The sequence below is a fragment of the Schistocerca nitens genome, chromosome 7 (genome assembly GCF_023898315.1).
Source record: "Schistocerca nitens isolate TAMUIC-IGC-003100 chromosome 7, iqSchNite1.1, whole genome shotgun sequence".
NCBI classification, from domain to species: Eukaryota; Metazoa; Arthropoda; class Insecta; order Orthoptera; family Acrididae; genus Schistocerca; species Schistocerca nitens.
The window spans coordinates 320,643-336,811 of record NC_064620.1 but is presented as its reverse complement, the minus strand read 5'-3'; the positions used below and the strand labels follow the sequence as shown (position 1 = coordinate 336,811).

General features: G+C 39.8%; 1 protein-coding gene across 2 annotated transcripts in view; it reads left to right on the top strand.

Moving 5' to 3' along the window:
* The window catches only part of LOC126195128 (serine/threonine-protein kinase Sgk2-like), a 119,541-nt gene that overhangs the window by 56,242 nt on the left and 47,130 nt on the right, over positions 1 to 16,169 (top strand). For both annotated transcript variants that reach the window (XM_049933624.1, XM_049933623.1), the window contains exon 6: positions 2,319 to 2,592. In XM_049933624.1, coding sequence (XP_049789581.1) covers positions 2,319 to 2,592 — 274 coding nt within the window. The remainder of the gene's footprint in view (positions 1 to 2,318; positions 2,593 to 16,169) is intronic.

Here is a 16,169-nt window from a genome sequence, read left to right as displayed (position 1 = left end):
TTATTTAACAGTTACATTGCAGACCCATACACATTCCCTGCTACACTTACACAAGGAATAACTTATCTGAAACCTAAAGATCAAGCAGACACAGCAAACCCAGCTAAATATCGCCCCATAACATGCCTACCAACAATATACAAAATATTAACTTCAGTCATTACACAGAAATCAATGACACATACAACACAGAACAAAATTATAAATGAGGAACAAAAAGGCTGTGGCAAAGGAGCACGAGGATGTAAAGAGCAACTGATAATAGATGCAGAGGTGACATATCAAGCTAAAACTAAACAAAGGTCGCTACACTACACATAAATTGATTACCAAAAAGCTTTTGATAGTGTACCCCACTCATGGTTACTACAAATATTGGAAATATACAAAGTAGATCCTAAATTGATACAGTTCCTAAACGTAGTAATGAAAAATTGGAAAACCACATTTAATATCCAAACAAATACAAATAATATCACATCACAGCCAATACAGATTAAGCGTGGAATATACCAAGGAGAGTCATTAAGTCCTTTCTGGTTCTGCCTTGCTCTGAACCCACTATCCAACATGCTAAATAATACAAATTATGGATACAATATTACTGGAATGTACCCACACAAAATCACACATTTGCTATACATGGATGATCTAAAACTACTGGCAGCAACAAATCAGCAACTCAACCAATTTGTAAAGATAACAGAAGTATTCAGCAATGATATAAATATGGCTTTTGGAACAGACAAATGTAAGAAAAATAGCATAGTCAAGGGAAAACACACTAAACAAGAAAATTACATACTGGATAACCACAGCGACTGCATAGAATCGATGGATAAAACAAATGCCTATAAATATCTAGGATACAGACAAAAAATAGGAATAGATAATACAAATATCAAAGAAGAACTAAAAGAAAAATATAGACAAAGACTAACAAAAATACTGAAAACAGAATTGACAGCAAGAAACAAGACAAAAGCTATAAATACTTATGCTATACCGACATTGACCTACTCATTTGGAGTAGTGAAATGGAGTAACACAGACCTAGAAGCACTCAACACACTTACACGATCACAATGCCACAAATATAGAATACATCACATACATTCAGCAACAGAAAGATTCACATTAAGCAGAAAGGAAGGAGGAAGGGGATTTATCAACATAAAAAAACCTACATTATGGACAGGTAGACAATTTAAGAAAATTCTTTGTAGAACGAGCAGAAACTAGCAAAATGCACAAAGCAATCACTCATATAAATACATCGGCTGCACCACTAAAATTTCATAACCACCTCTACAACCCTTTAGATCACATAACATCAGCAGATACGAAGAAAGTAAATTGGAAAAAGAAAACAGTACATGGCAAGCACCCGTATCATCTAACACAGCCACACATCGATCAAGATGCATCCAACACATGGCTAAGAAAAGGCAATATATACAGTGAGACAGAAGGATTCATGATTGCAATACAGGATCAAACAATAAACACCAGATATTACAGCAAGCATATTATTAAAGATCCAAATACCACAACAGATAAATGCAGACTTTGCAAACAACAAATAGAAACAGTAGATCACATTACAAGCGGATGTACAATACTAGCAAATACAGAATACCCCAGAAGACATGACAATGTAGCAAAAATAATACATCAACAGCTTGCCTTACAACATAAACTTATAAAACAACACGTTCCCACATACAAGTATGCACCACAAAGTGTACTGGAGAATGATGAATACAAATTATACTGGAACAGAACCATTATAACAGATAAAACACCACCGCGTAACAAACCTGACATCATACTCACCAATAAAAAGAAGAAATTAACACAACTAATCGAAATGTCCATACCCAATACAACAAATATACAAAAGAAAATGGGAGAAAAAAATGAAAAATACAGCCAACTGGCTGAGGAAGTCAAGGACATGTGGCATCAGGATAAAGTTGACATTATACCAATTATACTATCAACTACAGGAGTCATACCACACAATATCCACCAGTACATCAATGCAATACAGCCACATCCAAACTTATATATACAACTACAGAAATCTGTAATTACTGATATATGTTCAATTACCCGAAAGCTCCTAAATGCAATATAACATATACCGTACAGTTAAAAGGAAGTCACGCTTGATCAAGGTCCGCGTCACTTTCCATTTTTGACCAGACTTAACGTCTGAGAAAGTAAAGAAATAATAATAATAATAATAATTTAGTAATGTGCTGTTACTGTTTCTCGAAGTTAGAAAATGCACAATTTTGCATTTTAATTTTCAGTGCTCGTCCAGCAGATTTTGAATTCCTACATGTCATTGGGAAAGGAAGTTTTGGGCGAGTTTTGCTGGCCCGACATCGTACAGAGCAACGCTTCTATGCCGTGAAAGTTCTCAGTAAGCGACTTGTGGTGAAGAGGAACGAGGTCCGCCATATAATGTCGGAGCGAAGTGTGTTGCTGAAGACATTAAATCACCCATTCCTAGTTGGCCTCCATTACTGTTTTCAGACACCAGACAAGCTCTTTTTTGTGCTTGATTATGTTAATGGAGGAGAGGTGAGAGTCTTACCATCCATGATCCTGTAGCCACTAATAGAAATTGTTAAAAGTATCGTTTTAAATTTTGCAGAGAAGTATACAAAGTCATTTACTGTTTTTGATTGACACAATTAATGTGATTAGTGAAACTAGATGTGACACATACTTGTTAGCAGGGACCTCACAACATTCACATATTGCAATAAATACGAATTCTGCCTCGATGCAAAAAATGCTTAATAACCTAGTAGCTGCTATTTCGTAGCGAATTGTATCCACATGAACTATCTTATCAGAGATGCTATTATATAGTGAATTGTATCCACATGAACTGTCTTATGAAAGATAATTTGAAATAGCTTCCTATTCCATACATAAATATAAAAACTGAAACCAATTTTTGATGTTGATATTGCATGTCATCTGCCAAGCTGCCCTGCATGAGTGTGACTGAGCCCATTTTCCCACACCCCTCCTTCCCCTCTGGCACTCACAATTCTAATTTTTTATGATTCTCGACTTACTGTAAGTTGATAGTGTCTGCACTAAAGTCACAGGAAAATAAAAGCTGTACATGTTGTTTGGCTACACTGAAATTCTTCCCCTAATGTCTGAATAGATATTTTCTGTCCTACTTCTGTAATTAGTGTCTTGTCGATTTTATCTGTAGTGTTGTCAAGGATGGGTCGCTTGGCTGTGAATGCCCATGGAAAGTCAAAATTAATGTTCTGTGGATTTTGTAATTATCAGATTTGGTGGGAAAGAAAAAGGATGTTGAGAAACACATTAAATCAGTTCACTGGCGAGAAAATACTGCTGCATCTCAACAGATAAAATAAAATTTTGAAAGCTTAAATACAGTAAAAAGAAGGAAACAAACACAGATTACATCCGGGGAAGAAATTGAAGTGTTTGTGAAAGTAAATGTCAATTTCAAGAAAGTAAATGTCAATTTCAAGAACTAAGGCTTTGTTTTTAGGCATGTAGTTCGATAACCTTGTAAATTTGTACGTCTAGTTATTTACAAACAAACAAAAAATTTATATCCAAATTTTACCGAAAATGGATGCAAATTGTGCAAAAAATAGGTGCTACACTTTAAAGTTCCTACTAGTTAGTCATTCAGCTCTAATCCTGTTTACTTTTTAAGTAAAGCAGCTTCAGTTAAGTCCTGAAAATTGCATTCTGAATACTTTTTAATTGACATTAAGGAAATCTCTTACTTATACAGGGTGAGCACAAAGTCTTGCCCTGTTGTAAAAATTTATAATAGAATAACCATTTGACATAATAAGTTACATTTGATGCCATTACATAGCTTAGTGTTACTAGTTGTTGTGACCAATAGATGGTGCTAGTGTTCCACAACACTGACACGGTCTGTTAGGTCTCATTAGTTGCTGGCGAAATGGCTTCAAAGCAGGAGAAAGCGCAATGTGTGCTTTGGTTTCAGGAAACGAAATCGCCTATCAGTGTTCAGCGTAAATTTTGTGCTTCTTATGGATGCAGCCCTCCTGAAAAATCAATAAAGTGATGGTATGCAAAGTTTAACGAAACAGGCAGCATTGAAGAGCATCCTCAAAGTGGCAGGCCTCATGTGAGTGATCCAACTAATTGTTTCAACAGTTCATCTAAATCAACTCGTCAAGTATCAGGTAAACTTCAAATACTGCAAGGAAATGTGGTGAAGATTCTTCATGAGATGCTTAGGTTGCATGCTTACAAAGTGCAAATCGTGCAGACGATTCAGCCGAATGATTTGCTGACAAGTGCTGAATTTGCAACTGAGATTCTCAACAAGATTGATGGCACTAACGATTACTTAAATCGCATATGCTTTACCGATGAATCCACCATTCATGTCAGTCAAATGCTAAATACGAGTAGGCATAATGTCCGCATATGGGGTTCAGTCTCCACATGCTACTTAAGTTACACTGAAAAAGTGAATGTTTGGTGTGGCCTCATGCATAACAAGGTTTTTGGACCAATTTTCTTAACGGAAAAATGCGTTACCGCTAACATTTACTGACGTTTTGCAACAGTTCATTGTCCCACAGTTAGAAGAATATCAACCATGGATACTTTTCCAGCAAGATGGAGCAACCCCCCCCCCCCCCCCCCCTCGGGCTTTGATGGTGTGCAATTTCCTGGATGAAAATATTTCCGGATCGGTGGATTGGAAGGAATGGTTCAACTCCCTGACCACCCAGCTCTCCAGACATTACACCCCTTGACCGTTTTTTTTCTGGGGCTATATCAAGTACAGAGTCCTTGTCACACCAGTTGCTGACGTCGACAAACTGAAGGCTAGGATACAAGCTGCTGTGGGTACTGTGTCAGAACACGTGTTACGAAACACCTGGCGGGGACTGGAATACCATCTCAACATTCTCCGAGCTACCAAGGGAGCACACATTGAGGTTTACTAGCGTAAGTGGTCCAAGGAAAAAAAACCACGCTAACCTATGTAATGGCATCAAATCTAAATTATGATGTCAAACTGTTATTATGTAATAAATTGTTATAATCAGGGCAAGATGTTTTGCTCACCCTGTATATCTGAACCTATGGCAATAGCATTCGGTGCTACGAAAGATTTAGTTGTAACTATAATTTTTGGATTCTTGGTACATTGTTCATAACAAAGTAATATTTTCTTGACTGGTCAATAGTTTTGCTTTATAATGGTCATTATCAGTTACTAGAGATAATGTTCAGAGAGCAAAAGGTTTTCTAAAACTCCTGCAAAAACCATACTGCAATTATGAGTCAAAGAATGTGTAAAGGTTGCAGTAATGGAGAAGGAAGTGAGACATGCTTGTGAGCTATCCCCAGTATTGTACAGTCTGTATGAAGAAGAAGCAGTGAGGGAAACAAAGGAGGTGATTGGAAAGGGACTTCACATTCAGGGAGAAGAAATAAAATCTTTGTGGTTTGTAAACGACATAATTCTGTCAGCAAGGGACAATGAAGATCAGTTCAACAGGGTAGGTAGTGTCTTGAAAATAGGTAATAAGATGAATTCCAACAAAAGTAAAAAAGAAACTTTAATATAGTGTGTGGTCAGATTAATTAGGTGATGCTGAGAGCATTAGGTTAGGGAATGAGACACTGAAAGTAGTAGATAAGTTTTGTTGTTTGGCGAGAAAAAGAAACTGAATATGGCTGAAGTATGGGGAGTGTGAAATGCAGGTAGGCAAGAAAGAGAAAACCATTTCTGAAAAAAAGAAATTTAACTTTAGATATAAATTTAAATGTTGAGAAGTATTTTCTTAAAGTATTCGTCTGTAGTGTAGCCTTACACAGAAGAGGAAATTGGACGATAAACAGTTGGAACAACAAGAGACTAGAAACTTTCAAAATGTTGTGCTACAGAAGAATGATGAAGATTACATACTTAGATAGCTAATAGGGCTATACTGAATCAAACAGGAAAAAAAGAGCTTCATAGCACAATTTGACTGAAAGACTGGTCAGACACGTTTCGAGGTGTCAAGGAAGAGTTAATATGACAATGGAGGGAACTTCAAAGGTGTACAACTTCCAGAGGGAGGCCAAAGTTTGAATAGGCAGTAAGGAGGTTTAAATAGATACTATAGTAGTTAAGCAGAGACCAAGAGACTTGAACAATGATAGACTAGTCTGGGGAGCTGCAGCAGACCACTTAACAGTGTAGACAGCAACAACATAATGATTATTATTAGAATGTTGTTGTAAGATGCAGACACTTCAACTGGACTTTAGTCTTACTACAAACGGCTCCTCTCCAGTAGGTTTGTTGTTAATAGTAATTTTATTTTGAAATCCTGCTCACTGTTCATATCATCACAGGGGCAACTACACTCCTGGAAATTGAAATAAGAACACCGTGAATTCATTGTCCCAGGAAGGGGAAACTTTATTGACACATTCCTGGGGTCAGATACATCACATGATCACACTGACAGAACCACAGGCACATAGACACAGGCACATAGACACAGGCAACAGAGCATGCACAATGTCGGCACTAGTACAGTGTATATCCACCTTTCGCAGCAATGCAGGCTGCTATTCTCCCATGGAGACGATCGTAGAGATTCTGGATGTAGTCCTGTGGAACGGCTTGCCATGCCATTTCCACCTGGCGCCTCAGTTGGACCAGCGTTCGTGCTGGACGTGCAGACCGCGTGAGACGACGCTTCATCCAGTCCCAAACATGCTCAATGGGGGACAGATCCGGAGATCTTGCTGGCCAGGGTAGTTGACTTACACCTTCTAGAGCACGTTGGGTGGCACGGGATGCGTGCGGATGTGCATTGTCCTGTTGGAACAGCAAGTTCCCTTGCCGGTCTAGGAATGGTAGAACGATGGGTTCGATGACGGTTTGGATGTACCGTGCACTATTCAGTGTCCCCTCGACGATCACCAGTGGTGTACGGCCAGTGTAGGAGATCGCTCCCCACACCATGATGCCGGGTGTTGGCCCTGTGTGCCTCGGTCGTATGCAGTCCTGATTGTGGCGCTCACCTGCACGGTGCCAAACACGCATACGACCATCATTGGCACCAAGGCAGAAGCGACTCTCATCGCTGAAGACGACACGTCTCCATTCGTCCCTCCATTCACGCCTGTCGCGACACCACTGGAGGCGGGCTGCACGATGTTGGGGCGTGAGCGGAAGACGGCCTAACGGTGTGCGGGACCGTAGCCCAGCTTCATGGAGACGGTTGCGAATGGTCCTCGCCGATACCCCAGGAGCAACAGTGTCCCTAATTTGCTGGGAAGTGGCGGTGCGGTCCCCTACGGCACTGCGTAGGACCCTACGGTCTTGGCGTGCATCCGCCGACCACTGGCGACAACATCGATGTACTGTGGAGACCTCACACCCCACGTGTTGAGCAATTCGGCGGTACGTCCACCCGGCCTCCCGCATGCCCACTATACGCCCTCGCTCAAAGTCCGTCAACTGCACATACGGTTCACGTCCACGCTGTCGCGGCATGCTACCAGTGTTAAAGACTGCGATGGAGCTCCGTATGCCACGGCAAACTGGCTGACACTGACGGCGGCGGTGCACAAATGCTGCGCAGCTAGCGCCATTCGACGGCCAACACCGCGGTTCCTGGTGTGTCCGCTGTGCCGTGCGTGTGATCATTGCTTGTGCAGCCCTCTCGCAGTGTCCGGAGCAAGTATGGTGGGTCTGACACACCGTTGTCAATGTGTTCTTTTTTCCATTTCCAGGAGTGTATTTAGAAGGCAAGTAACCTGTGCCACCACATTTACGATTCAGTATGTACACAGTATGAATGTAGATTTTCAAGCTTTCCCATGGATATGTTGTAAATAGTACCGTATTTACTCGAATCTAAGCCGCTCCTGAAAAATGAGACTCGAAATAAAGGAAAAAAAGAAAAAAGAATTCCCGAATCTAAGCCGCACGTGAAATTTGAGACTCAAAATTCGAGGGGGGAGAGAAGTTTTAGGCCACACCTCCAAATCGAAACAAAGTTGGTCCATTGTAATACGAGACACAATTTAGGTTGAATGAATGACGATACAGCTACAGTAGTTTGGTTTGAGTCGTAAGCTTAGCAGTTAAGCTTTACCAGGTAGCCATTGCTGTGCGTCAGGCGCTCCGTCCGTATTTATACGGGTACCCTTCCTTTTTCACGTGCTTCGTCTGGTTTGAATCGATTGCTTATTTTGCTTCGATCTGATAAGTGCTGTTTTCTTTGTTATAGGTGTTTACGTCACTGTAAGCTGAAAATGCATTACTGTACTGTGTCATGCATTGTTTGTTGCATTCTGATAGCGTGTGTTTATGGCCTGTCGCCGCTCGCGGCATGGCTTGCTTTTGTGCGCGCTATCGCAGCTTACAATTTTTTTTTTAAAAAAGAGAGGAATCGTCTCATTAGCAAAACACTGGCAAGAGTCTGCCATTTGTTGTTACTTACACTGCTGCTTTCTTTGATAATGATTAACAAGAACCAAATAATAGACTGCGCATGATAGATGATGTTCTGAACGAGAGTTAGGCGAAAATTTTTCTCTGTTTGAAAATCTTTGCGGTCGCTTCTTTAGTACATCAAATTCTGCACAGAAATTAGTCATCTTAGATTTAAAAATCTAGCCAGATGCCGTCTTTATTTCTGACTGTATCACTATTAGACATAAGAATAATATGAGTATAAACATGACACTATATGTATTTTCTTCCACATTTGCTGTTGTCTCACCCTAGTTTCGTAGTTTATTAGGCAGACAGGATTTAAATGAGATAACAGCAAACACGAAAGAATACATGGCCAAATGTTTATATTCGTATTCTTTCTTATGGTGAAGAGAATACTGCATGTGATTCACATTTCGTCAGGTTCGTATTAGCAACCATCTCTTCTCACAGGTACGAAAAAATTCAGAACATAGACTTGGCCATATTGACAAACATCGCAAACAGTCTTGCCAGTCGGATTTTGGTAGTACATTGAAATTCTGCTACATTCGAAGAACAACAATACGGAATTTGTATTTACTTTGTTGGATAATGTATGAAAATGCAGTGGTCGCAACTCGGGGCGGAGAAAAAAGCACGTCTTTTACCTTTTTTTAAATTTATTTACTGATGCAGAGGTTTTGGCGCCAGTATTTATCTTTGTGCCTACAAAGCATACCTGTGTAGCGCTACATATATTCGACGGCAGAAGCTAGTTGTGGCGGTACCTACCAACATTTTTCAGAACTTTCGCCTGCTTTGCACTCGATTGTAAGCCGCAGGCGGTTTTTTGGATTACAAAAACCGGAAAAAAAGTGCCGCTTAGATTCGAGTAAATACGGTATTCACAGGTTTGCCGCCAAATGATGTGCAAATTCCTCGGAGCAACAGTCAGACATCTTCAGGTGGTTCTGTGCTGGTGGCTAGCTACGTTTTTCTGACGGTATCCGCACATTGATGTTATGTTTATAGAATGTGCGCGCGAAGAATGCGCAATGAAATCTTAATTTTCTCGTCGTAATTTGATAGCAGCCAATGCAGCGTTTCAGGCTGTGCTCAGTTGAAATCCTGCATCTGTGTTGGAGATTACCAGCTGTGCGGATTTGTATTTCTTCCCTAATGCAGCAATCCCAGAAGGATGATCCCGTTGATAAATCTTCCATCTTTTCATAAATCATGTGATGTCCTGTACTCTGACAGTGCTCTGCAGTTCTCCGATTGGCGTAGGCCTGTACGTCACTGATGTTCATGTGGCGTTCTTGTACTGTGCGATATGTCTGGCCTATATATGCAGTCCCACATTGACAAGGGATGTTATACACACAACATTTTCTCAGGCCAAGATCATCCTTAACTGAATCCAATAGGTTCCTCAGTTTTGCAGATGGTCGAAAAACATACTTAATGTCATATCTTCCGAGTACCCTTCAGATTCTTGATGACATGGCACCAAAATATGGCAAAAATTCCAAAGTGGTGGGTGTCTTAGTATCTTCGTTCTGCTCTGTAGACTGAACTCGCTTGGGCCTGAATGCATTATTCATCTGTCTCAGAATAAGCATTTTGTCGGAACACTGTCTTCAAATGTTGTATATCACTCGACAGGCTTTCAGGACGAGATACCACTTGCATTCTATGAACTAACGTACATAATACACTACCACATTGTGTAGGATGGTGGCAGATTGTGACCTGCAAATATGGATCTGTATGGGTTGGCTTGTAGTAGACACGGTGTCCCCAAGGTTCGATCTGCTCTCCTTCGTACCAAAACATCAAGAAAAGGTAAATTACCACTTTTCCTCACTTCCATTGTGAAGTTTATATTTGACTGGAGCGAATTTAAATGCTGAAGAATCATAGGTATAGTGACAAGTCCATGTGGCCACACCACAAATGTATCACCCACATACCACAGAAAACAAATGGGTTTCAGAGTGAAAACAAGAGGATTTCAGGGTGGCTGACTGTAGTGCTTTTTCTTCAAAGTTCTCCACAAAATAATTGACCACCACAGAAGATGGAGGGCTTCACATGGCTACACCGTCCACTTGTTCAAAATATTGGTCATGAAATAAGAAGTATGTTGAAGTAAGCACATGTTTAAAAAATGCCACCATGTCCTCCTCAAACTTGTTGCTAAAGAGCTGTAAAGAGTCCTGCAAGAGCATCTTTGTAAATAAAGACACAAAATCAAAACTTATTAAGAGATTGGATGATTGCAGTCTAAGAGTTTTCAGGTGACCTATGAGATCTTCAGAGTTTTGAATATGATGGTCGCTGTTGCCTATGAGATGCCCCAATAGTGAAGTCAGACATTTAGCAACAAATTAAGTAGGTGCTCCTATGTTACTTACAATGGGACGTAGACGCACGCCATTCTTATGGACCTTGGGTGATCCATAGAGTCTAGAAGGAACTGCATCCTGTTGACGCAAACCCTTGGTGACTAGCGCTGGAATCGAACTCTTCCTGATGAGTTCCAAAGTCTTTCTCCGGATCCTACCCGTCGGATCACTTTTTAATTTATGGTATGCAGCATCATTGAGCAGTTTGTATCTCTTGCTACTATATTCTCTGCATGAGATAAGCACAATAGCATTTCCTTTGTTAGCAGGGAAGATGATGATATCTTGGTCTCCTCTCAGTTCTCATAGCGCCTTTCGCTGAAGTGGTTTTAAAGTTGGACTTCTCACATGGGGCTCGAGTCAAGATGCAGCATGTGTAATGCCTAATCTCTTCAGCAGCATCCTTAGGAAGTTTCAAAACAGTCTGGTCTATTTCACCGATCACATCTCTGATGGGAATTGTCCCTGGTGTAGGTGCAAAATTCTGCACTGAAACTGCAGTGTTGTCCACTTTGGCACTGGTCGATTGGACTCAACGGCAAGCTAAGGTTCATCAGATGACAAAATACGATCAACACAAAGCCCGAACACAAGAAGACATGCCAAGAAGACGTCCGTGTTTAATCTTGTGGAGAAGACTGTGGACAACTGTTAGTAAACAAAGCATACAGTGCATGCGCAGGAAAACTACTCTGCGATTTTCAACACAGGTCATTTGAGTACGGTGCCATCTACCTGCAAATAATTGTGCATGCATGATTTCCATGCTTGCACATTCTTCATGTGCATGTTCTATATACAGAGCATTGACGTGTGGATACTGTGAGTTGTATCTAGCCACCAGCATGGTTCAACCACCTCAAGGTGCCGGACAGTTGCTCTGAGGAAATATTTTGGAATTTGCATGTCCTCTGGCAACAAACCCCTGAGACTACTTACAGTATGAATGTAGAACATTAATATTGAAATAAGTTTCCTTTAATTTACTTCTGTGGTCACAAACTTTTTATTAACAGATTACCGGTTTCGGTCTATAATGACAATCATCAGATCTGCAGCAAAAAAATGGGAAAAAAAACATAAACACACTCACAGGTTGTCTACAGCTTAGAAACAATAAATATACCATAATAAACAGTACTACTGACAAATATATGCATTTGTGCACTTTAAGTATGAAGAGGCATACCTGTTTTATAAAAACAAAGTCCTAATGTATTGCAGCCATAGTGGCATCATCAAATGTTAAAATGCAAAATCAGCACCAGCATAGTCAAATATATGTATATAACATCATATGCACAAGTCATGTTGTCAGTAGCACTACTGTTCAAAACAAGCTGCTGTACAGTAGCCACAAGATGTTTGTGGTGTAAGTTCACCAGATGTCGCTTATGTCGGCATACACTAATTTTCAATAATTAATTGAACAGCATAAAATAAAAGAGGGATACAATAGTTGAAGTCTGTAATGAGCTCATGTCGTATAAAAGGCATTACAGTAATAAAAAGTGATGAAATAGAACACAACAAAAGTCAGATTGTTAAAAAGAGGAAGAGTTAAGAGACAGTAGTTGACATATGCTGAAGTGCCAATATTCTAGGTAATGACATAAGTAATAAACACCTCTGATAGTACACAGGATAATATTAAAACCATAAAACAAATCACTAAAGAAGCCACAATGAAAGAAAACATAGTGCTGCACATAATTAGCGCCCTCTGTTTTACATTCTCGGTAGTACTTTTCATTATGGTCTATTTATTGTTTTTAAGTGTATTTGTTTTTTTCTCATTTTTTGCTGCAGATCTGATGATGGTCATTATAGAGCAAAACCGGTAATCTGTTAATAAAAAGTTTGTGACCATCGACGTAAATTAAAGGAAACTTATTGTATATGCGGGTCACTGTTTTATTCGCGACAATGTCGCAGCTTGTGAAAGTTAATATTGAAAGATGTACAAAAACTATCCAAAAAGTAAGACATTTGAAATAAAAAAAATTAACAATATCAAAAACAATTTTTTATATACATTTTAAAGGTACGCTATTAAGCTATTTATTCTACATAACTGACATTGAAATTGAGGCACTTCTCATACTGTGGCACAAGTTGTTTAATACCGTATTTTTAGAAATCTGCAGCCTGTGATTGCAACCACTGGTTTGTAGTGGCATGCAATTCAGCATCCGTATCAAAACATTATACAGTGAGCCATGTCTTCGTTGCTGGGAAGAAGTGACGGTCACTCACTGCAAAATCTGAGCTGTATGATGGATGATCAAACACTTCCCATCCAAAACTCTGTAGGAGCTCTTTGATGTGATTGGCCATGTGTGGATGTGTGTTGTCGTGAAAAACAAAATGCTTGCTCCAAGTTTTCCCTAATGCTTCTTTTGTATCATCTCCCTTAACTTTGTGAGTCTTTGACAAAACCTCTAAGAGTTAATCATTCTGCTGCATCCAGGGAAATCCTCAAGAACCACTCCCTTAGAGTCCCAAATCACAGTGACCATGAACTTTCTTACTGACAGCATTTGCGAACACTTGCTTCATTTCTTGGAAGAATTTGTCTCTCTTCATTCTGTCAACTGCCTTTTTGTTTCACAACTGACGTGCTTATCCAAGTCCCATCCCAGTTAAAATATGGTTGATAACTTTGTTACCACTTTTCTCATAATCTTCAAGTGAAGGTCAGCGCTGCAGCTGGTCTGGTTTTTGTGGTCTTCCTTTAGGATTGTGGGAACCCACCTAGCACAATATTTGCAGTAAACGAGCTTCTCAACCACACACCATTTTCACTAATTTTGTCACTGATTTTCATCGTGAGTCAGTCGGTCACAAGGCTAGGCCTGCCACAGTGGTCATCATGGAAATTGGTGTGGCCATTTTTAAAATCTGCATACCATTGTCTCATTTGGCTTTCACTCATTATGTGTTTTCCTTACACATCACAAAGGCTGTGATAAATTTTAGTATTTTTGCCATTGTCTGCCAACAAAAAGCTTATCACAGAATGCACCTCACAAGTGGCAGGATTTTCTAGTGCTGCACACTTTTTAACGTGTCTTAGAAAGCAAAGTGATAGAGACACAGGTGATACACCACCACCGCTGGATGCGTATTGAGTGTAGGTACGTTATGGCACCAAGATAGTGGCTGTAGCCCTGCACACCACTACAGTGAACCAAAACTTTGGTTACTTTCTGTGTAGCCCTCATAATAAAAAAAAAACAAGCAACTTAAAATATTTGCAGACTTGAGAAATGTGAAATTCCACAGGGCAGTTGACAAATAAGAGGCAATGGAAATGTTGTACACAGTGTAGACACTGATGCGCCAAACCTTTTATGACCACCTTCTTGATAGCTTGTTTGTTTGGAATGAAATACATCACTGATTCTGCATATCAGGGATCTGACAGCTTGTTGGTTGGTTTTTTCCTGGAGGTATCTGGCATTAGATGGCTATGCATAGGTCATGTGATTCATGTAAATAACAGGCTGCTGATTTGTGTACATGGTGGTGATGCCTAATAGCATCCCAAATGGGTTCCATGGGATTTACATCAGGAAAGTTTGGTCACTGATTCGTCAACACGAGTTCACTATAATGCTCCTCAAACCACGGTAGCACAGTTCTGGCTCAGAAAGTCAGTTATACTTCTTAAAGTTGACATCACTGTTGGGGAAGACATTAAGCGTGAAGCAAGTGGTAGATTCACTGTCGTCCTACCTCTTTCCATAGATGCTCAAGAAAGTGGCACGTGAACATTCGAATGGCTTCACAGTTTTTGAGATACTCGTTCAGACTTTGCGTAATAATACTCTGCGCTTTGTCAGAGTTGCTTGTCTGAATGTATTTCCTCTCTTGCAGCCCATATCTTATCTCTCCTCCGTCAATATACTTTTGTTACTGTGTCACGTGCCCACAACACCACGGGGCAGCACCCGATGTCACGGAGGGCAGTAGTCGTAACGTTCTGGCTTATTAGTGTAAAAGGTAGAGAAAAGAATGCGAGGAACAAGTAATGGAGGGGAAGAACAAAACCACTTTGCTATTGATGTTTTGGTGTTTGTTTCTTTCTAATACTCTCTTGCTGTTTCTTCCCTGAAATGCAAGTTTAAGTGACTTTCTTGCTTCGTCCTTTGGATAATCAAATTATATTTAACTATAACATTATTTCTGGTGGATTTGAGAAGGTAATGTTTGTCAGCATTTGTGTATAGTGGTTTGCTACCAACAGCTAACATTTTTATCTGTCGCCATTTGGTTGTGGTTTGATTTCAGATATTTCCTTTGGAGGTACTTCTTATCAACTTGTATTAATAATACTGCTTTACTAATTACAGAAATACTGTACAGTAATGTTTGTTTTTTCTAATAACATTTGTTTACTGTAACCTCATTGAAAATTAAAATATAGGAAAGGGTAATGATTTAATGGTCTGGAGTGCACGCAGACATTGGCCAATGATGCTATTGCTGCTGCTCCTCCAGTAGACATCATGCAGAATACATGCTTGAAAATATCTTGGTTATTTGTGTTTTTCAGTTATTCATGCATCTTGTCCCCTACATTACCCTGAATAACAGAGTATACTGTACTATAAATGTAAGACAATGTCTATAAAAGACAGAGAACTGTAAAGAGAGCTGTCATTGATGTCACTAAGTGGAAATTTTGCCAAAGTCTTCTTGCAGTTCCTGATGATCATCCGATGACATTACTTTCTTGTATACAACAGTATTGTCAGTGATCACTGTTATAGTCCCTACTGATGATATCTGATAAATTGTTTATGTACATTGAAAACATTGTAAGTCCTATTGTGCTTCCTTGTCACACCTGATGTTACTTTAGTTTCTGTGGAATATTGCCATGCAGTATGATGTACTGGGTTCTATTAGTCAAATAGTCCTCAAGCCAATCACATATTTGCGGAGAGCTCTGTATGATTGTGTATTGGTTAGTGGTTGCTGTTGTACAGTGTCGAATGCCTTAGGAAATCTAGTAAGACCGAGCTGCCTGTTAACCTGCCTCTGTTACTTGCAAGAGGTGCGGATCAATTGGAATGAAAGTAAATCTAATCTGTGGATAAATCAAGCTGTGTTTCACATTATTAGATTTTGTTTTCTGAGCCTATGCTGATTCCTGGAGACAAGCTTGTTTTCCTCCAGGAACAATGCAGTGTTTGAATTTATATTTGCTCTGGGATCCTTCAGCAGGCAGACATCAGTGACCTGCTCTCTTTTGCCAGTGACTA